At 33.9% G+C, this 25,031-nt stretch overlaps 1 protein-coding gene across 1 annotated transcript in view; it reads left to right on the forward strand.

The window, feature by feature from the left end:
- The window catches only part of LOC149775767 (DNA excision repair protein ERCC-6-like), a 175,223-nt gene that overhangs the window by 120,274 nt on the left and 29,918 nt on the right, over nucleotides 1–25,031 (forward strand). Inside the window, exons 16-18 of the mRNA XM_089943693.1 lie at nucleotides 12,706–12,854; nucleotides 15,838–15,953; nucleotides 22,279–22,456. Of these exons, the coding sequence (XP_089799819.1) occupies nucleotides 12,706–12,854; nucleotides 15,838–15,953; nucleotides 22,279–22,456 (443 nt within the window). The remainder of the gene's footprint in view (nucleotides 1–12,705; nucleotides 12,855–15,837; nucleotides 15,954–22,278; nucleotides 22,457–25,031) is intronic.

A 25,031-nucleotide genomic window follows, 5' to 3' on the forward strand; every position in this document is an offset into this window, starting at 1 on the left:
CATGAGCAAGGCATGAAGGCAGTTGACATGGATCGTCAGCATGGCATGAACTCAATTGACACAGATCATCACCAAGGCATGAAGGCAATTGACACAGATCGTCAGCAAGGCATGGAGGCAATTGACATGGATCGTCAGCATGGCATGAACTCAGTTGATACAGATCATCAGCAAGGCATGAAGGCAATTGACACAGATCATCAGCAAGGCATGAAGGCAATTGACACAGATCGTTAGCAAGGCATGAAGGCAATTGATACAGATCATCAGCAAGGCATGAAGGCAATTGACACAGATCATCAGCAAGGCATGAAGGCAATTGACATGGATTGTCAGCAAGGCATGAAGGCAATTGATACAGACTATCAGCAAGGCATGAAGGCAATTGACACAGATCATCAGCAACGTATGAAGGCAATTGACAGATCATCAGCAAAGCTTGAAGGCAATTGACATGGATTGTCAGCAAGGCATGAACTCAGTTGACACAGATCATCAGCAAGGCATGAACTCAATTGACACAGATCATCAGCAAGGCATGAAGGCAATTGACACTGTTCGTCAGCAAGGCATGAAGGCAATTGACATGGATCGTCAGCAAGGCATGAAGGCAATTGACATGGATCATCAGCAAGGCATGAAGGCAATTGACATGGATCGTCAGCAAGGCATGAAGGCAATTGACATGGATCATCAGCAAGGCATGAAGGCAATTGATACAGATCATCAGCAAGGCATGAAGGCAATTAACAAATCATCAGCAAGGCATGAAGGCAATTGACATGGATTGTGAGCAAGGCATGAAGGCAATTGACACAGATCATCAGCAGTGCATGAAGGCAATTGACATGAATCATCAGAAAGGCATGAAGGCAATTGACATGGATCATCAGCAAAGCATGAAGGCAATTGACACAGATCATCAGCAAGGCATGAAGGCAGCTGATAAAACTCTGAGAGCTGTGGGGCACTGCATCTCTTAGAAAGAGAGCATTACTAGCATAAAGACGGAATAAATACCAAGTTTATCATATATGACCATTATTGTTCTATTTTGGGAGTACTTAAACACTAAGGCATAATTGTATTGTTATAATAATTCCATAATTAAATCAAATATGAAGTGAATAATTTTTCCCCATCCAGTTTTAAAGCAGGCCAGTATATTTGTGATGGCTCAAAATGTTAAAAAATTTAGACTGGTTGAGAGAATTATGACTTATGTTTCATTTTTAATGAGGGAGCTGATGTGGGGAAATTTGCCTTGCACCCATTGATTCAGGAGTTGCAGGTTTTGAATATGGGCGAAAAATTCACATTAATACAGGTATCCACCAGCCTAGGTGATTTTGATTAATGCACATTTTGCATTAATGCAATTTCATATGAATTTTTTAAAAAAATTTTTAGTGCAGATAAAAATAAGAATTATTGGTCATAAACAAAATGATTGGGATTAATAAATGGCTAAATGAATGGTACAAAAATTTGTTTAATATTTTTAATGATATTGAAAGGCAGTGAAAACAAATTTCGAGTTTTGTGACCACCTGTGGGAACAAAACTATTGTGTAAGTTGCTTGTTAACTATACCTTGGGGATAAGTCACAAAAGAAAATAAAAGAAATATGACAAGACAAAAAATAACAGGAACAAATTTGCAAACAAACCTGAATAAGATAAAATATAACTACTGCAGTCGTATTATTAACTTTACAAGCCTTGCTTATCCACCTTGATGTATCGTTAACATAAATTGGTATAATTAAATGTTTAAAATAAACCAACATTTCATTTTGTAATAAATACAGTAGGTGATTATTTTACAATTTTACCTTTTGAATAAGGGCATAAATATTCAGAGCTCAACCTGAATTTAAAATATATTAGAAAATAACAGTAAAAGTTTGAAAATTGAGCATTGATATATGTTTGAAGTGATATGACTTGTTAAATAAAATGGCTGTAGGTGTTTAATAGGGTGAAAACTGGACATCTGTGGCAGATTTACACCAGTAACCCCACATATTGAAGAAATGAAAGGCTCCAGAACCCATGGAATAATACTGATATATGCCCAATATTTTGCAGTCTGTACAGGATGTGCCACATCTGGCATTTGACACTTTTCACTCAGTGGGTAGTAGCCAAAATCTTTTCTAGCATAGAGAACAATAATGCAACCATAAATTGACTTAAACAACATTTGTGCTTTTTCACACAATTCTATGTGATATTTGGCTCGTCTGACTTTGGTATAAAGAATCTGACCCATTTTTGTGGATTATTTACACACAAGACGTCACTCAAACACACACATGCATGTCTGCCCACAGAAATTCATAACATAACAAAATACTTCTATTCTAGAATGTTCTTTAAAAAATAACCGTTTAATATTTCATTTAATTTTTTAAGTAGTGTACTGAATTGAATCTAAAAGAGATACACCTTTTTTAAATGGTTTTAAAAGTTTCGTCAGAGAATAGTATCTATTAGAAAATGTAATGCAGTCAATTCAGACAAGTTTTATGATATTTTGGGAACAGTGGGAACCATTACTTCATTCCAATCACAGTTAATTAATATAGTGTATACATGAAAAGTTTTCATATGTGATATAAAGTGTAACTTAAATTTTCATTTGGGGGGTGGGTGGGGGTCCTCCAGCCTGAATAATCAGCTAACCAGACTAGGAGTATAAACCTTAAGACATCACAGCACAAAAGGTAATTAACAATCAGTTACAAGAATTAACAAGGCAATAAAAATACCTGATAAGGCATCTGACTTCACGGCTGACATGTATCAACATGAATATATGACATTAGTGTATGATTTTATAGCTGGATGACATAAGTGTATGATTTTATATTTGGCTTGTATCAAAATAATGGAATATATTGTGTCACTTTACTTACAGATGTTTTCTCTTTTTAATACCTTAAATAGAATTCAACATGAAAACTTTGTTCCCCAATTATACAGCAATTTCAGGTTTACGTGTATAGACACAAATAGCAACAAAAAAAAACCCTAAATCAAATAAACACTTAAACGAAAACTTTTTTTTGTAAAATGTAAATTTAGTAATATTATTGATACGGTTGACTCAGTCAGGGAAAGTGTAAACAGAAGTGGTAATGATCAGTTTAATGTTTTTGGATACTACTACTACTACTACTACTGTTAACATTAATGATGTGAATCTCTTTGTTAAATATCAACATCTGCATTTCTCTTTGTTTTTATGGCATATTATCTATAATATTTCATAGAATTAGTGAATATAATTCCATTACCTGTTCATTTATTCATTCATCATTTATATATAATACATATGTTTTATGACATGTAATACTTAATTACACAAAATATTAAAAACAGCCCAGTTGGGCCTAAACAACAAAATACATGTAAATTCATGCAAAAATGTACAAAATTATTTCCTTTTCTTGTAAATACATCAGCAGATAAGTTTCAAACAATGTAAATAATAGTGTCTTCTCTTGAATATTCAAAAACGGTTTTTGTTTGCCTCTGATATCATACCAGTTTAACAATGGTTCATAACGTTTCTTTATTGAAAATACTACATCTTTTTTATAGTTTTATATAATGGACATAATTCCTGATGTAATAATAACATGGGAATGTTTGGTTATTAATTTTAATGCAATTTTTGAAGATGTCATTATTGGAGTTGATGGATTCTGTTGATGTAAATATATTGTTTTTTGTGTGCATCTAAGTAAGATTCAGCTGGGGAGACAGCGTTAATAAACTAATGCTTATTCTTAATCCCCAAATCATATGTTGGTAATTGCATTTGACAAAGTTTGTCAAATAAATATGGTTTAAAGTAAGGTTCAGAAAATGTGCAGCTCAAAATGTATACAAAGAAAATTAGCTTGAATTTATTTTCTTGTCTTAAGGAGAATTTATTCTTAACAGGTTTGATGTTATGTAAGAGAGAGAGAGAGAGAGAGAAGGATTGCTTTTTCATGTTACAGAGTGTGGGAGAGTGGGTTCATGAAAGAGTTCTGTAATTGCATTTAGTTAAGAATGATGTAATATTGCACAATTTTGACTACATATTCCATATCTCTACCCCAATTTTTCCTTGAAATGATCCCATTCAAAGACTTTGCAAAAACTTGCCTGACCATAGTTGTAGAACAAAGAAGGCTTATACAATCTTAACATAGTAGATATAATTGCTCTCAGTCAGATTATCCCCAATTTAAGTCAGTTTGGCTAAATGCTGGTATTTGCTTCATTACATAACAGAGTAATCCTAATTAGCAGTTATTCATTCCAGTTTCTTTGGAGGGGGGGATAAACAATTTTCTAGGTTTGTACAGCAATAAATACCTCAGGCTATAGTTAAGATCAGATTGTGTTGCTAGGTTGTAGTGGAATAAATACCTCAGTTTATAGTAGATCTGATTGCATCATAGATGTGTCAGTTCCTTTTGTCTCTAAGGAATTTATAACCTTATTTAGTGTCAGGAGCTTGATGAAAACTTAGAAGGAGAATATTTGGGAAAATTTTCTATAAGGACAATAGTGATGGTTATTGTTATGTATTATTAGGCCAAACAACAAAAAATAAATGTGTTTTTGGTAAGCTAACCATCCATGTGTCTCATTGCCAACCCTAGCACTTTTCCCCATGGTAAAATAATCACATTAAATATATACGATGTTTTAAAAATAAAAAAAATGACCTGCCTGTCCTACTGTTAAAATGATAAACAGCATAACATTTTGTTTGTTATTGGTTTTGTTCTTGTTATTTGAATAAATCAATTAACTTCAGTCAAATATATTAGGTCTGATAAGATTGCCGTGCAAAACAAAAGTAATTGCTACATAGCTTTTTTTGCCCAAGTAATATGCACCTCTTGCAGATTTTTAGGTTAGACAAAGTTCTTTTGGAATTTTTAGAAAATCCTTGCAATATGCGTGGCAGGAGCTACATACAGATGTAAAAGCCCATAAACTTTGTATTATTTGAGTTATACATGGTTGAACATGGCTCCGTTCTTAGACATCAACATCAGACTGGGAGTGGGAGGGTCTGAGGTGTGTACCCTGTGGGGTTTCTAGGTTTCATAACTAGAGGTCTGCATGGGTCCACACAAATAAGAAAAATTGAATGAGAGGTGGGGGATATTTACCAAGATAAATGTTAACTCTTGAACTTAATAATCTTGAAATGTTCTTTTTTATTTCTTCATAAATTTAAGCTAGATTTATCTGTAGTCAGAGACCTGCATTTCCATAGATTTCAGGCATATTCTTTTAAATATTTTTTGCTTTAATGGCAAACATAAACTTCCCACACAAATTCTTAATTAAAAATCAAAATTGTCATAATTCCCCGTTTTGCAAGAAATCTCAAATTGGACCAGAGGAAGAAAGTAAAACCTTATTGTACATCTTCTGGCCTTCAGAATTTAAGTAAAATCCTCCAACCATTATAGGAATAACAGTTAAAAATTAATTTTTTAAAATACCCCTGTTCTCAGTTGTTGTTCAAGAAATCTTCAGTAAGGGCCAGAGGAAAACCTTGCACATCTGTAGCCTACAAAGTTTTGTGTAAGTATAATCCTGCAAACGATGTTGGAATAGATGCAATTATAATGATTTAATGAATTTCCCAAATACTCCTTTTTTGAAATTTTTTTAAGAAATGTCAATTATGGACCTACCGCTCCAGTGGCCTAGTGGTTAGAGCGCCCGCCTTGGATGCAGGAGGTCATGGGTTTTATCCCCATCCGAGTCATCCAAAGACTTACAAAGATGGTACTAACAGCTGCCTCGCTTGGCGCTCAGCATTAAGAGGTTAGTGTTAGGACTGGTTAGCCTGGTGTCAGGATAATGTGGCTGGGTGGGACATCATGCTACATGTCTGCAGCATGATGCCCCAGTGCTAGACATCACTATAAACTGCCACATTGCAGACATCATAGCGATATGACTAAAAAAATTGTTAAAGCTACGTTTAAAAAAAATCCAAATCCAAACGTGGACCACAGTAAAAAAAATAGTAAAACTTTATTGAGCAACTAAACCCTCTTGCCAGTCACTTTCAGTGGACTCCATGAATCAATGTTGAGAACAGATAAAATAAATTCTAAAAGTATGTCATTTGACTTATTTTCCCCCAAAATGGGCCTAATGGAAAAAGTGAAACATTGCAAATTCAGACACATTTAGCCACCAAATTTTCAATGAAATCTTCTAACCAGTGACAAGCTGAGTTGTGAAAATAGCATGCTTTGTGACAATTTTTCAAGAACTTTCAACAAACTAGCATGACTTGATTATCAGTGTGAAATTGATTTATTTTGTATTCTACTCATCTGTGGTATTCTCTTCTATTTCTCCAAATTCCTTCTCTCTCTCTTCCCCTCCCCCAAGACTTTCTCCAAATTCCTTCTCCTCCTCAACTTTTCTATACTCTTCCTCCTCCACTTTCTTGTCAAGACTCCTTTTCCTCCTCCTCCACCTTCTCTCCACCGACTAGACTTCAGTTGACTCCGACTGTTGCAGCTAGTCTCACTTCCATCTCCAACTCTTGAAGACTCGGGACTCAATTGAACCCGAAGTTCTGTGTCCCCTAAAATGCTTCCTGTGAAAACACAAGGATGGTACAGTATTTTTTTTTATTTCTCATCTCACGCTACAAACAGCCTATTATCAGGTAGAGGCTATTAAATTTCTTCAGTCACACATTCACATTAAGATACCCATATGTTCTAGTACAGTAAAACAAACGCCATAATACAGCATGGTATCAATTACCTCTTATACATACATCCATAGATTGCATCACATCAGTACATATTCCTAATCCCGTTATACTAAAAAATATCACAACAATCAGATGAATTTTTTACCTTACACTCATACAAAGTACGCACATATTCAAATATCCATGCTCTGATATGTGCATAGATCTGTAGTAACTAATCTTACATGCTTCAACCATTTTCCAAATTCACAATTCAAGCATGTGTAAATTTTAACATAACATTAATAAATGTACTAGTTTACTACGAAGTAACCTAATAGTGAATTACAAAATTCATTCTGACTACACGCTAACAATCTACATAATTCTGTGTAATAGTCGAGCCTGTTTCTCAAATACACATGTAAATGAACACTGCAACGGTAATACATACTAAACGATCCTAGTAATTAAGTGTGCATACTACAAATAATTATAATTATGATACCATAATATTCTGCAAAAATCGAGCAAATAACTTACTAACCTTTTCGAAGCTTTTTCTTTCCTTTGAATATGCCTTTTAGTTTTGCTGCCAAATTGCTCAGCAATCTTCCTAGGCGAGACTATATTTTCACTTGCTAGATAGAAGGTATAATTTGTGCCAAATTGTAATCACGCATACTATTTCAAGTTTTGATTGGACATCGCTGTGGACCAATCCAATCAAACCTAGCAGACAATGTCCACCTCGCTGATGGTATGGATAAGAACAAGCCTCATTCACCCTGCAGGCTTCCCTCAGATCTTAGGACTAAGCTGTAACACCCAGGTGTGGTAACTACAAGCCTTTGTTTAGATGCAAGCAATCTATCGCCTTTTGCTGCTTCAAGATTCTGGTCTTCTGGCTGGTCATGGTAACATTGTGTACAATGATGATAATTAATGACTAAATTAAATGTGATATATCTCAAGTATTGTAGCAAATTTTTCAAAACATATTGAGGATGAATGACTTAGAACTGAATGTGTAATTGATTTTTATCTACTGGTACCATTTAAACAAAGGTGGCTTTAAGACAGGACTTTGCTAAGGTTACAGTAATGTAATAAGAACACATCTATCAGTCATTCATTCACTTTTCGAAATAATTTATCACGTTTCAGATAAATATATTTTTCTATAGGACAGTACACATATACTATTCTGACATTTCATTTGTTTGAAAATAAGCTGAATGATCAATTCTTCAAAATTGTGTATATATTTCATTCTTGTCTTAAATATACAGTGTAGTATTTGTATAAACAAAAGTGACAATGTTGTAATTTTTCCATCATATTTAATTGATAAATATTACTTTTTCGCAAGAGATCAATTTTATTTGTTTGCTGTAAAAGAATTAAGAGTATGCCTGGTTAAACATTATTGCTCTTTAGGTAAGTTGAGACCAAAAATGTTTTGACTTGATATTTAAATCTACCAAATTTAATCTGTTTAATGCACACGATCAAAGCTTTAATCTACATGTGATCTAGCGATTGGGTGTCGTATCTTGCACTACAGATGTTCTGTTTTTTATGCAATCTTTAGACATCAAACACATGGCCACAGTAATATTTCCAAGACTGTAGATTATAGCCTATACATGACTTCATAGCTCTGGGCTTAGCAAACGTGACAATATGGAAACCACCTCACTAGACTTTTCACCCTTACTGGCCAATATAATATGCACAATTTATTTTGTATATTTGTAAAAAATGTATCAGTAATCCAGACAACCTAATGAATCCAGATAGTGCATTGACATTTTTACTGTATTCTCTAAGTCACAAAATAGCAATAGGCTTAAAACTCTGAAGAAAACTTTTTAAAATAAAATTTACATTAAAACATATTTCATATCATTTGTGTGTTGACGATCAGTAAATTCTGAATAATATTTGTTGCTAGAATGTAAAATTTAAAATGCGAAAAATTTCATGTTTCAGTTGTTATCAATGAATGCAAATTAGTTGCTTTGCACATGGTGGGTTATGAAATCCCATTAAGCAAAGTTGTTGTTGTTTAACACCAATTTTCAGCATATGATGATTATACATGGCAGCCAGTATATTTTGGGGAGGAAGAACATGGGGAAAACACAAGAAGAACCACTGGCAAGCTTTCTGACATACTCACTTCACCAAGGCCAAGACTTGAACTCTAATTTGAGCCATACTTACAATGAGAGAATCAATAGCTTAGCTTTTAAGGACTTCCCAAAATATAACTATAATGGTCAAATACAGTAAATTCTGTATTTATTCCATCTTTATGCTAGTAAATGGCCTATTTCAAACAGTGCCCCACAGTTCACAGCATTTCATTGATGGTCAATAGGCTGTGCACGTGCAATTTAGATCAAAACGACAATTAGGCATTTTAATCTCCGTATCTGTTAAGATCTAATATTTAACCTTTAGGCATACATGTTTTACCTACTCGAGTGAAGGTGACACACTAAGATTTATATTTGTGATGGTTTAAATTTTTTTTAAAGGGCTAAATTTAAACTGTGGAGGGAATTTTATGTCCTTTCTTTCATTTTACTGGGGTGAATTTTGTCAGAGGGAATTTGTCTGTATTCCACATTGACTTCATGGTAATTGTGAGAAAGGAAAGAATATGGATATTTATGCATATACATCTGTGTATATTTATTTCTTTACCATATATACTTACATATAGACTGCTTTGGTGGCCTGAGTGGTTAGAGTGTACACATCAGATGCAGCAGGTCATGAGTTCAAACCCCAGCAGAGTCATACGAAAGACTTACAAAAATGGTACTAACAGCTGCCTCACTTGGTGCTTAGCATTGAGAGGTTAGTATTATGACTGGTTGGCCTGGTGTCAGGATAATGTGACTGGGTGGGACATCATGCTACATGTCTATATCATGTCGACATCACTATAAACTGCCACACTGCAGACATCATAGTGATATGACTGAAAATTTTTTAAAGCTACATTAAAAATCTCATCACACACACACACACAGCATAATTCACTGTTTAGAGGCATATGTAAATGAAAGCTCCTTATGCCAGAATTAATTAAAACTAATCCATTGGCTTTTACCGTTTGTCCCACCAAGTCACATTTACCATGACACATACTGACCAGTCCTAGCACTAACCTCTTAATGCTGAGTGCCTAACAAGGCAGCTGCTAGTACCATTTTCATAAGTCGTCGTTGTGAATCAGCCTGGGTTTGAACCTATGACCTCCAACATCCAAGGTGGATGCTCTAATGACATAGGCTACTGGAGCACTCTAGTATTATGCTATGGCATCATCCAGCCACCCATGTGTTCATCAGTTTTAGTTTCTGCAGATGAAGTGATCAAATGTGCATTTTTTACACTTAGGAAAAGGAAGAAGCTTTTTATTTTGAATCAAAAGTTCAAAGTTCAAGGTCACTGAATGAAAAGGGAAGAAGAAAATGTTCACACAATAACTTTAGTACTTTATTGCAGACCTAGACCAATGTTTGATGTCTCACACTTGCATTATGGAAGAATCTTAGGTGGGGGTGAAAATGATGAAGGTGAAGGTCTCTGAATGAAGAATGAAATATGATTTTCAGACAGTGACTGTTGACCAAACTTTGTTGGCAGCCGGCACTTGGGAAGAGGATAAAGCTTGTATTATTTTTGGGTCATAATGTCTTTGATTAAGGTTACAACATCATAAACAAGGGAAAGGTTTTTTTTTAGTATAACTTTAATCATAGTCTATAATGGCACAGAAGTTTGAAGAAGGTTTGCAGATATGGACAGAAAATGTATTACTGAGTTAAGATATCACAGTTTAAATGCCACAGTGACTCATATATGACAGTTGGTTTTCTACACGATCTTCTTTCAGTAAACTTTACAACAAATTTTACTTTGTGGGCATTGAAGGGACCTGATGATACTAAGGTTAAAAGGTCATGGTTAAGGTCATTGAAATCCATTGGTCAGTTTCGTGCCTTCATGCAGGATTATTGCACATATTGTATACAGGAGTTGGAAAATCCACTTGTCTCAGACAGTAATAAACATTTTTATTCTTGCCGAGAATAAACGACTTGGTTGGCTATTCCAGAAATATAAAAGTTGACAATGGTAACAGTCTAACTCTCATCATGTGAAAGGCTGTTTTTCTGAACTTTTCTTTGACTCCTCTAACACCAGTTATAAGTAATTACAACTGACCTGACTCCATTCTTGTGAAAGGCTGTTTTCCTGAAACATTAACTATTTTAGTTTTTTTTTTTGTTGTTTTAAATTACCAAATTACATCAGATCATAGAAATAGTGATGTCATGAAAAAGAAAACGATATTGAACATTCTATCGTAGATGTAGTACCACGTCTGGTATCGAGATCAAAAGGGTGGGTATGATAATGTTAAGTGATTTTCAAAAATTCAAAGAGCAAGTTTAAATTAGGTCTGAACAAAATCATTTATCATTAGTTTGGTTAAAACTAATATCATGACATATAAAAACCAATGAAATATCCGTATAACTTCCACTGAAATAATCACGAATTACCTAAAAAAAGATATCCTAATTTTCATCATCCTGGCTGGGTACGCTTTTCTGCCTAATTTTGCTCTCACCAAATCATTTCCTTCATATTCTTCATAATCGCTTCTCTGCACTTCTACACACTTTAAAAAAATGATATTGAAAATATTCTCATCTGTCCATTCCACAGGAGTCAACAGTTTTTGTTCGAGGTTTTTACTTAACTGTTTGCGTGCTCTTTCGTTTCTGGAGAAAAGGATGCTCAGCTGTTGAAATTTCGTGTGTATATTGACCAGTCTTGTCACGTCTTCTTTCACAGTCATCCAATCAGGATAATCGTTTACATATTTCGGTTTTTACCACAATTGGCAATCATTGACTAAGTCAATAGAATATGCAGTTTATGACAGTAATGGACAAAAAATTAGAACAAAGTTTCTGAAAGCTTTTTAAAGCAAATACATTTTGTTCATGCTGGAGAGAAAATAGTTTCTCATGTTAATCCAGAACTACTCAGGGTACACAAGTATTAAATTAAAGATCTCTATGAACATTTATACAGTACCGGGTATCATATCATTAAAGAAAAGAAAAAATATTCACCTTTATTTGTATTTCACTAATATTGTGAGAAGTTTGTATGATGAATTTTCATAAACATTTTATGAATATAATGATATAGAAATTTCATATACATTTTTAAGAAATATCTTTGTGGTGCATCAGAGTACTTGAATTGTTCATGACCCAGGTTCATGGCATATCAGGAACTTCAAAGATATTATAATAGTTCATAAAAATTCATCAGTGTGTTCATGAACTTCAAGTACATGATTCATCAAAATTCTTGAAGTGTTCATGAACTTAGTTTTGGAACCTTGATGAATATTGTTCATGAACTCAAATGATGAATTGATCATGAACATTTAAAAAACGTTTATGAACAGTTCGTGATTGTTCATGAAGTCATGAATTTGTTTTCGTAGGGTTTATGACCGAACCACAGTATAGTTATCATGACTGAATATTAAATAAAAAATTATCAGGGTTGGAGAAGGTGGTGGGAATAAACACAAAAATGCCAGTCAACATAATTTTACTATCTTTCCGTTGATATAACAATCAGGATTAAAAAAGTCTAATGCTTGGTGAAATTTAAGCCTTGCTGTGTGTGAACCTTAATTTTGATCAGTAGGCAATAGGTTTTTGAAACTTAGCTGAATTACTTTGATCTATAAGTCAGGGCAACTAATGTTTTGATTAGTGTCAAGGAATAAGGTACGTTGATAAAAAAAAATTGACTGCCAAGATGCTGCTGTTTATGTCTGAATTCAGGGTTGTACTATGTTGTAGGGAATTGAGATTAACAGGTTAACTGTTTTTTGTATATTTTTGTAGGTACTTTTCTAAGTATGAACTGCGTGAGCTGTTTGCACTGGATGACACTTACAGCTCGACAACTCAGCAGCAGCTTGAGCAGATGCACAGTGGCCAGCGGAAATCGGACACACAACTTGATGCCCACATTGCCTTCCTCTACTCCCTCAGTAAATATACACCACATTTTTGTTACTGCTTTTAAGTTCTATTTTTTATCTGTATGTCTTGTTTTTGTCTCAGCTGCATAAACATGGTGAGATACAGTTGTCACTTTTCCAGTGCTGTCAATGTCAACCCTGTTTAAGTTGTGTTGTAGGTTTTGATGTCACATATTTTCTACATCTGTGCCTGTTTTCAAGCACAAATCTGATAATATCACTACTGGTGTATCTTGGGCTCGGCCAGTGTGGATATGTGAGAAAGCTTGCCGGTTGCTTCTTGTGGGTCGGTGGTTCTTTCCGGGGTTTTCTCGGGTTCTTTCTCTACCATTAATACTGGCCGCCATGTATAGCCTATCTTGTGCTGAAAAATGATGTTAAACCCTATAACAACAACAACAACAACTACTGGTGTAAAATTGTACACTATTATTATTGCAGATCCTATCTCACTATTCTTTATTCTTCTTAGTAAACAGTTTTAAAGTTTTGTGTTGAAGTGTTTAAAAGTCATATATTTTCAACATAAATTCCTGTGTTGATCTAAAAATTTATGGTAACATCAGACCTGCCAAGATTTGATGATACTGAAATGATCCTTAAAAATACAGAGTTATGGGATAATAGCAAATAATATAACAAGATTAAATGCTCATATTGTCCTTGTCAGGTGTGATGGATCCAAGTTTCATATTAGATTGATTGGAAATTGGTCAGGAAACCAAATTATCTATACAGGATTACTTCAACGGCTTTAACCTGCTCATGCAGACATGCTTGCTTGATCAAGCTATTGGTTATAGTATTGTCTAGAAATGAAAACCAATAAAAGGGACAAATAATGCTCTTCAAAATTTCAAACAATCAACACAGAAGTATGAAATGAAATATTCAGATTCTTGAGGAAAAGGAAGGAAAGGCAACATTTACATTTATTGGACATCATGTTGTGTTCATTTGAGTACACCACTCTCTCAATAACCTGTGCAGAGTGGGGTAAAAAACACAGACTGCAGTTTAAGTACTCATATATATATACATACATATACACACACACACACACACACACACACAAACACACACACACACACATGAGTGCTGTTGCTGATTCCAATGAAACAATTTCAATTTTTCAAAATTTGGTGTATTAATTAGTTAGACAGCAACTGTCAAAGCTGTAACTTGATTTTTAATATGTATTGTTATTAGCCAGATATTGATGCCACTATTTCTGTGCAGTGATAGTGAAATTTCTGCTTGTCTATTTGCAAATCTCTTAGTACCAGTTCAGAAACTTCAAATGTAATGAATCATATCTGTAAGACAAAACAGTACTATTCACTCTCCGAGTACTCCTTTCTCTTGATTCCCTTGCTGTCATTGATCACATTTACATATTAGTAGAATAAACCACTGAATGATGTTATGTTACCTTCATAATAATATTTGTAACAGAGATCATGTTGTCAGTTGAAATGAACTAACCCATCACATTATTGTGACCATTATCTTGGGTTGGATTTAATTCTGTATTATTTCCATTGGTCTAAAGTCTATATGCTGACAAGTGAGAAGTTCATGTCTTGCCCATGTAAGTAGCTGGAATGAATGAAGTTATATGAGTAATCAACAAGAATTAATGATTAGAAAGTATAAGCAAATATAATGATCAATATTTTTTAAATTAAGCACCAAAATAAACAATGTTTAATATGCCACTTAAGGGTATAAAAATGTATGGATTTACTCAGCTGTGTATATGGTATGATTCCGTCACCAAAGGTGAATAAAGTATGGAATTTGTACAAATATGAATAATATTTCAAGACAAGTAGGATATGTACAAATATATGATTTTCACTCATTGTGATACTGAATACATTGATTTGAGTTTCACTCAAATAGTGATACAGAAAAACCTGTCTTGAGAGGCCACTGCTATGAGAGACCAGGTTCTCTTTTACTGATTTATTGATTATATATTGTTATGACCTGTTATGAGAGACCACCTGTCTTGAGAGACCATTATGTTTTGGCAGAAGAGGTGGTCTTTCAAGACAGGTTCCACTGTACTGATAAATTCATAAACTTAGCATAACTTATGTCATCTAGTTGCTGACCACATTGACTTTATTCCCACCACTCTGTCCAATGGTTAAGGAGCCACCACACATGACCAACCCCTCCCAGCTTGCCAAAGGATCCCTCAAAGAGCCCCCCTTATTTACTGCAAATTCTTTGGTCCGAAAGCTCTGGTCTGTCCCTACTAGAGAACTTTCTATAATCCTCTGAGCCATCACCGACAACAGCACACAGGTTATAGACTACGAATCCTGTTGCAGGAAATCAGCTCTGCATTTAAAATCACATCCATAATCAGCTCTGCAGTGGAGAGGTTCTTGACAAAACTTGTCTTTTGATAGTTCTGACTCTGTAAGTACCCCGGCTATGGTGCAATCTAGAGCCAGAGAGCTCAATTTCTCACTTCAAGCATTTTGCTTGTGCAGCATTGGATACACCAAACTTTGTATTTTTCAAATAACTTAAGACATAAATAAACACTCGCATAACGTTGTACATGGAAACAAAACCCAAGCATGTTTGAGTTCAGGTTAAATGCACAAACATTTAGTACATATAATTCTATGACAATGTTCATTACATGACAAAAGATATGTACTTAAATCACAGTTCTTTAAAGGATAAAACAGCCATTTTATAACTGTGTTAATGATTTCACTATCAACAAGACTTTTTGGATGGAGTGATTTGGTGTTTTATGGCACAGCAACATAGAAATCAGTTGGAAACTTCAGGACTTCAGGTCAGCAATTGTTGAAATAAATAGCAGAATTCCTTTTAAAGTAACAGTTCTGTTCCGAAAAGGTTTTGATTAGGACTGATGAGCTGATCTAATGACAATTTAATACACTGTAACCATAAATGTATGATGTTTCATTCTGACCCTTGTGTTGATGATATTCTTCTTCAGATATAGTTGGATTGAGTGACCATGATTTGATGTTTTCTCAAGAGGTTAAACCTCATGAGGAGTTTGAGGAGGAGAAGGAAGATGGTAGCAGTACAACTGACTACATTCAGCACAGGGTGAGTCATCATGAGAATATGTATGAATCAATCCATCCAGATTTCTTGGTCTATGTTTTATATTCTAATGCTGAGCCTGGCATGGCAGAAGGTTGACATAGCGATAACTTTAGCATCCATGTGTCTCTCTGTCCATGCAGACCCTTGATAAAGGTAAATGTTATATTAGCTCTACTGGCTATAAACTTGAAGAGCTTATGTGACGGCCTTTTTGTTCACATGGGTTGATGGATGGTAACATAAAGATGGGTTGATGGATGTAAGTATAAACATGGACTGATTGATGGTAATATAAAGATGGGCTGATGGATGGCAATATAAAAATCAGCTGATGGATGGTGATATAAAAATCAGCTGATGAATGGTAATATAATGATGGGATGATGGATGGTAATAGAATGATGGACTGTTGGATGGTAATATAAATATGGGCTGTTGGATGGTAATATAAAAATCAGCTGATGGATGGTAATATAATGATGGGATGATGGATGGTAATATAATGATGGGATGATGGATGGTAATATAATGATGGGCTGTTGGATGGTAATATAAATATGAGCTGTTGGATGGTAATATAAACATGGGCTGTTGGATGGTAATATATAAGTTGGGTTGATGGATGGTAATATGAACATAGGCTGATGGAAGGTAGTATAAACTTGGTCAGATGGATGGCAATATAAACATGGGATTTCATATAAACTTTATAGCAATATGTAATCGGTTCTGAATGAAAAATGGTAATCATCTGATCTTCATGTTGATCTCCAAAATCATGTTCAAAGGTCTTTGCTAGCATTTTTGTCCTTCATTGATCTTATGAATAATGTGACATGTACATATGCAAGTGTATTTTGACAAGACATTGTATTTAGTTGATTTCTAGTGAACAAGTTGATTGTCAGCATTCTGGCATTTATTTTAAGGTCAAAGGTAATGACTCATTTTTTTGCTGTTTTGGCTTGAGAGTATAATGCAGAAACAAGTTCGAATTAATTTTATCGAATTCATTTTTGTGATATACACTTCCACAATATCTTAAATGATGTGATTTCAAAAACTCGAGGTTTTTTTTAACCAATAAAATACTAATTAGGCTTAAAAAGGTTTTTCATATTTAACTAGTTTGGAAATTAGGAAGGTCGTTATTTTTAATTTTTAGTATTATGTATATTTATTATGATTTTTTGTGTTTTTTTTTTTTTTTTATACCCTTGGGGGGAAAATCCTAGGGTTGGCAATGAGAAACTGGGATGGTCGTCAGACTAGAAATACTGGGGGGGGGGAGAGCGCTTATAATTTTTGGTGATAAAGATGCTGAGGGATTCTTTCCACAGATAATTATATATATATATATATATATATATATATATATATATATATATATATATATATATATATATATATATATATTTAAGAAGAACATATTAGATGCAGTCTTAGTATCTCTACAATTTGCCTTTTACAATGTTGCACTTGGGCTTAGGAGTTAACAACCTTTAAAGTAAGCCAGCTTTCGTTTGGTTCAGCAATTCTATGACTTGGATCTATTTATGAAATTATCTTGATGCATTGTATTGATTGCATCTCATAATGAAATTATTTTGAGTTTCTATGTGTATTTGCTTTTTATAAATGACCTGGAGTTTTTGTAACATGGCAGGGTGCTGTCACATTTTGCAAAAGGAGATAATCTGAGCACTGTTCTTGCAGAAGATTGTGGGTCATAAATTATTTTACACTATAGATGCATTCCTGAGGTTATTTTATTTTGCATAAATCACAAGTAATGTAAATGCACATACATGAGTTGCATGTGAGTCACAGCATATGGTGCCAGCGATGGCATTAATATTACAGTACTTAGATCACATTGATATAAATTGACCTGTACTACTAACCCTAGGTTTTGTTTCAAAGTAATTGAATTCACATCATTCATAGCTCACAGATACCAGTCTAAAATAATGGGCGGGGTGGGGGGTGGGGCAGCAGAAATTATTAGATCATAATATTTTTACAGCTGTTTTAAAAATTTGTCTTGGCTATACAAGCCACATTTCAGGTTGTGTTTTAAAAAATATAGATTGCCTGCACTTAACAGGTATTTTGTGAACATTTAGACTTGAATATATATGCAAAATGTTTTTGTTACCAAATTTGGTATGTTGTAGTTCCTCAAGAATATTCAAGATATTTTGATACACGGTGACTAAAAAAATAAAAAAGGACAAAACATCATCCATAGCCATTATCATTGGAATGCTTTTTGCTAAGATTTATTTAAGCACCTTTTTACTTGAAAAATTTGCAAACATTGCATGGCAACTACAAGTGTTATTGCCAATAATTTTGAGAGTTAATTCTTTTAGATGTCAGTTGAGTCTCCCCTTTCCAAACATTTACAGTGGTCCCCCTGATGAATGCCCCACCCCCACCCCACCCAACCAGCAGCCACCCACTGTTTACGGTGTTAAAAGCACCCCTCAAGAAAGGCCAACCCTCTAACGCAACTAGCAGTTAACATATGAATGCAAAAAATATCAAATTTACCTCTCACAAGAGGCCACATTTATTTTAATATGTGTTCAGACCCAGTATTTAATTCATTTGGTAAGGTCAGTAATCCAATTATCTTCACCAAAGTCTGTTTCCCGATGTCATGTTTTCATTACTGAAAAAGGTGTTTTCTAAAGTATATGTACCGCTAAGGTTAATATTATATAATTAATGCCAATATTTACAGGAAATGAGGTCAACAAATGTTATGATAGAGTTTTGGGCTGAGTTTTCTTTTCTTTGATAATTATGACCTGACATAATTGTCATGGTCATAACCTGGTCAGCATAGGCTAAATATAGATTTTGTAGTTTAACTCACTAGAAAAAATTAACCTTGAATATAAGAGTACCAGACAAAGGCAAAAAAAATCACATGGGAGTACTTGTATTACTTCATTTATCAACAAAAGTTTTGTCTGCATAATTAAATTGCAATACTGTACAGTTAGTAACATAGGAAAAAATCATTTCAAAACTTTTACATGTCATCATGTAAATGGAGAAATAATACTTTAGAAGATGAATTATTTGATTTGATGACAATGGGCGGAGTTCAAGAGTTCTTGATAAAAAAAATCATATGTGGAAGACTCAAATAAACATCATAACAGATAAGGAGAATACTCTGCAGAAGTGAGAAAATGGAGTAAATGGAAAGAGAATTATTTAAATGACATTTTTGAATGGTTTTGCAATGCACATGCCATCAATATCCCATTTGCATTTCACACTTAAGAATAAGAACTTTTAATGTATGTCAGCTTGAAATAAATCTGTCCTTAAGACAAGAAGAACCTTTTATAATGAATGCTACTTTTAAATGAAGATATTAAATGCTTTGCAGTTATATATAGAGACATGCCTACTGTCCCACATCTTGTGTATTAGTCCAGCAAAATGCCCAAATTTGCTGCACATCATAAAATATGCTATCACCTACCAGAACAGGAAATTATTAAGTCTGTGCATGCGTGATGGTTTAAAATAGCTATTGGAAAACGTGTGTTCTGAGGTGGTTCTAATACAAAAATCTACATGTTTCAACTAGATGGCTAAGCATCAACAGGTGCTTACAAAGATTTCTGGACAACTGGGACCCTCTTCATGAATTTCTCGAAGAGCAAGAGAAGTCTGCATCATCCAGATCTTGAAAGGAAACAGTAAGTAACTGAGACACCTTCTCTTCTCCAGCAAAGCGCTTGTATGTCTTTTCTTGGAAGATGCTCTAAAACCATTTGATGATGTGACTACAGAGATACAGTGCAACGCACCATTAATACTTGTGCTAAAAAGATGTCATGAAAAGCTTATTAAAACTATTCTTTTGAAGTTTGTGAAGCCTTCAACTATGCTTTATCAGTCTGTAACAGAAGTTCAGTTTGAAGTTAAGCACCATCAGAAATAGGATAAAGTGGACAGCCTGCAACAGATTTTATTGCTAGAAAATATGAGGTCTACCTGAGAGAACAGAGACTGCAAGAATTTTTGATGGGGCAAAAAAGTTTTTTGAAACATCAGCAAAATACATTAGAGACAAGTTGCCCCTTAAAGATGATTTATTAAAGCATGCTGAAATTTGGGATCCAGCATTGCAACTAGAACCTAAAATGGCATTTTTGGATTATTTCTTTGAAAGATTTCCAGTAATATTAACTGAGGAAGTGACTGCAACAGATGTCAAATTAGAAATGGCATAATATCAGTCCACAGATATTCATTCATGTCTGAGAAATAGAATCGATTAAACCTGGGTTGCTATCAGCCAGATGAAGGAAGATGGAACAGTAGTCTTCAAAATATTGCCAAAAATAATGCTTTCATTAATGACGTTACCTCATTCAGCTGCACACTGTGAGCAAGTTTTCTCCCTAGTAAGAAAAAAATCAGAGTTCAGGAGTAAATTGAGTACAGAGACTGTAGAAGCACTTTTAATTTCAAAATATAGACCAGGGTCAACTCCACACAGGATCTACACTGAAAATGAGCTGCAGGACCTGTAAAGTGCTTACAACAGGTCCCTTAGGATGAATTGACAAGAATTTTGTATATTTGTGTATATTGTAAATAGGTGGGTACTGGGTTTTATACATAAATATTTATTATAAATGTGCATTACTGGTATTTATAGATTTTTTGAGAGAATTTATTATGTTTATTCACACTAACATACTTATGTTCCTCATTTTCATGCTTTGTCCCTCATTTTTGGTGGTTGTGTCCCTCAAAAACTTTTTCAGGGGTAATGCCTATAGTCTGTAATATCTGATATAGCTTTCTTACTACATACATACACATGCTTCTCACAAATATAGTCCCCCTCTGGAAAGGCCACCTGTTTTAAATGGCCACATTTCTTAGTGCAGAAGGGGTTCCCGGATATGAGTCAGAAAGCAGTCTAGCATAAAGGGCTTCAAAATTCACTGTACTTATGTTACATCTGTTGTACAAGTTCAAACAACTTACACCACATTTTTTTGTAAGATGTTATCCTAGTGGAAGAAACAACCTGGAGAAGAAAAAAAACGCTGATCTTTGTTGGGTGACTAAGGTTTAAGTGAGCTTATCATCTTGTTCTGCATCAGTTGTGCTTTTTATGCCTATCAACAATTACCATTTTTAAACTCCTCAAAATCCACTGGACATCTTTGATTAAATGTGTCAGAAAGCAGACTAGCATAAAGGGCTTCAAAATTGATATAGATTATGTTGATCTGCTGTTGCTAAAAATAAATAAACTTTAAAAAAACTACTGAACAGAAATTTTGCATCAAATTTGACAAATGCTGATGTGTCTTCAAGCACAGATGAAGTTTCAAAAGCTAGTTAAACCTTCAGTTTTTTATATAAAAAGGTAGCTTATTTGGAAATCTTTTTTGCACTTGATTGTTTGACTCGTCAGCCAGGTGAACAATCCGAAAGCCACTTGACCTCTTGTTTGACATAATTTTGATCAGTTTTAGATCTGCACAATAGCATTTGCTTGGAACCAGCAACAAATCTTTATATTCTGGTGTAAGTTTGGTGTAAACATGCTGTAATAGATGCAGATGAGTTTTGTCTGCTTCATATTTGTCCTTGTTGATGATATTGCTATCTTTTCTGTGTTAGTTGCTTTTAACTAGCTTAGCTAAGAAACCATGCATCATATTTTCATGCATTTTGGTGTGAACACAGTGTAATGGATGAAAATGAGCTTCGTTGGAATTTTGTCTATTAAGAAGTTATTGGCAACTTAATGAACTTAAGACCTGTATTGTGGTAGGAGCTTGCAACAAAGATAACTCTTAGTTATAAATTGAACTTTGTAGGTTTTCATCTTGTCACTCCATTTATGCCTGAGTTATGGGCCTTGTCAGACAGTTTTAAGATCTTCAGATTGAAAGACGAAGTAGACGTCCATTTTAGTTTGAGACTATTATCACATATTCCAAGTTTTTTTCTTTAATATGCCACTTGTCTTGTTGTTACACATTGCTTATTAAGGCAGTTGTCTTTCTGCTTCATATTGGACAATGTTATGACTTTTTATGCTTTGTTTCAGTGCAGGGTCCTTCAGACTCTTGGCATTTTGTCTAGTTTCACCATCAAAAGCCAAGAATAGTTATCACCCTTGCAACAATGTTAAGATTTTGTGTTAAAATGTTTGAAAGTTGTATAATATTATATGCATAACTGGGTTTCCTGTCAGACCTATATTTACAGGCAGCACACGGTATTCCACGCAACTTGTATGTTTAATTTCCTTTTTAATGTACATCAGGTTCAGAAAGCCCAGGAACTGATTAAGATGGAATCAGCATTATCATCACAGATCCGTGAAAAGGCAAGCCAGTACCCACGAAATATTGATGCCCTGCCTTCCATGAACATCAGGATCGAGTTGGAGGATACAAAGAGCAAGCGACAGAATAATTGGGACATTCCAAAATACATACAAGGTAAGTGAAGTATTTTTTAGCTATAGGGTATCAGTTTTAGTTCATGTAAAAAACCCCACATCAAAACAACATGTTTCCAAGTTCAGATCAAAGATTAAGTCTGGCAACACCAGGAGTGAGTGAGACACAGACTAATGAGTACAGTTCAAACCTCATGGCAGGTGATATTTATCTAGCATAGACCTCTGTCTACTGATCTTATATTTTCAATTTGTGCAACCATTTGGCTACTTACGTCAAACAGTTTCCTTATTTTCTATTTACAGTACATGACACGTTTCCAGGAAAACAGATGGGTTTCTTGACTTTTGTAACAGATTCATTATAATTTAAATGAAACTTACACTCAGTCTGTATTGAAAATAAAATTGGCACCAAATATTAAGTAAAATGGGCTTTATCAATGTGACTCGTGGATATTATATGTCTAAAAATGTTGGAGAATATATATATATATATATATATATATATATATATATATATATATATATATATACATATACATATACATATATATATATATATATATATATATATATATATATATATATATATATATATATATATATATATATTTACTGTATATATTGGGACACCATAAATTCATTTTTAAAATTTTACATACATGCCAACCATTTCACTTTTATCGTAATCAGTAAACTGTTTTTCACTAAATTATGCCTTATGTTTGACTGTATTCGGATTTGCTTTTTCAGTATATCCCTCTCCGAATAAAATCATTAAGTTTTTTTCTTGTTCTTATTAACATCCCATTAATCCCACAGATCACATTCTAAAAAAGATGGCTTCTATTTAACTATGACATAAGAGTACACTTCTCTGTAGACTTGCATGCACTTTTATAACATTAGTAATATGTTCTATTTAAAGCAGCTATCCTATATCCAAGAAATATGCTGGTTTCTACTTCCAAATTTTTGACATCTGATTCAGTGTTATGATTCGTGTTTGTTTTAGAGAACCAATCTGTAATGCACTATAGGTCAGGTCTAATGGCTTTTGTACCAGAGTACAACAGATCTGCTTGTACTTTCGTCTTACTATCAGTATATTTTATTTCTAGCAGTTGTATGGCTTGGTTCAGAGAAAACAAATTGGTTTTCTAATCTTGAATCTTTGCTCTCAGTTTAAGCATTAAATGATGTAAAAAGACCAGAGTGGTAAATAAATCATTTTATGTTCATTTAATTTTTAGCCTGTTCTATGTGGATTACTCTTTTTCTGCTCAGATTACTTTTTTCATCTACTTGGATTACACTTTTTCCTTGCCAGGGGTTGGCATGTATGATTTTATTTAGTTTGTATTTTCTGGTACCAATCGTTTTGTTATTTTTCTGAGTCATCCTTTGTAAATCATTTGAAAATTACATGTCAGAAAATGCATGAAAATTCAAATTTTATTTTGACAAAAATTAAACTGTATTTAAAAATAAAACTCTTTTAATCTACTGCAGCTTCACCTCATCGTCCCAACCCTTTTCCTGCACACGTATGATTCATCTTTTTTTGCATGAATATTTTTTACAGCACATGTCCTGCTGGGGAAACTGGAAGGCTAAAGTCAGATTTTTTAAAATCTGCACCAGTCATGCAGATTCTCACACTTTTAACCCCCTTATCGACAGTCTGTCCAAGAATGAGATTAAAGTAAACGAGTTTCTTCCATGTTCATGGTAATATTGTCTGTGTAATCATTTTTCTCTTCTGACCATCATGAATTATTTTTATTTTCTCCTCCAAATCTTCTGGGTGATGCTGGGTCATTAATGTCTGTGTATAAAGCACTAGATTATGCCACTTTAAAAACTGTTCGATTGTTTCAATTTATTTTCAGAATTCCTGTGAATACTGGTGAAAAGGAACAAAAGTTGTCTTCCCAGTGTTGGCCAACTTTGTATATAAAAAAGAGGGAAAAAAAGCACACTTAAAAGAATCTAAAGTGACCTTCTGGTGTCAGATCATTTTGTAATAGATTAACTTTATATTTGATATCCTGCCGATAAGTTCAAACAATGACTTTATTGCTTGCTACCAGATGTTTTTACTGAATACCTGGGCATTGATGTTATGTAGTATACAGAGCCTTAATTTTGTTTAATAGTACTATTTATAACCCATGCAAACACTCATGGCGAATTTATTTTCTAACAATGATTTTAATCTGAAAGATATTGTCATATTGTTAACCTGGATATAATAGACTGTTGCTTATTTTGCACCTTACACCATATCCTGCATGAATGGCAGGTGCCTCCAAGCAGTAGGTTTATATTTCTCCATGATTTTGCAGGATTCAGTTTTCAGGCTGATAACATTCAAACCTTTGAGGACAATGAAACACAGTTCATTTCTTTATATTCACGCCAATGACCAATGTATCATGTTTGCTGACAAAACCATACACATTATGGATGCATACACTACATATACAGAGATTGTTTTTATATTTTTGCCATTAATAAATTGCTCATGAAATACAAAAACATGAATAAATGATAACAGTACAAGTTCTTTCAATTATCTCTTTTTGTTAGCATCGGTTGAGTGCGAGGGG

This window comes from Sinohyriopsis cumingii, chromosome 19 (genome assembly GCF_028554795.1).
Source record: "Sinohyriopsis cumingii isolate HCF-2022 chromosome 19, ASM2855479v2, whole genome shotgun sequence".
Classification (NCBI taxonomy): Eukaryota; Metazoa; Mollusca; class Bivalvia; order Unionida; family Unionidae; genus Sinohyriopsis; species Sinohyriopsis cumingii.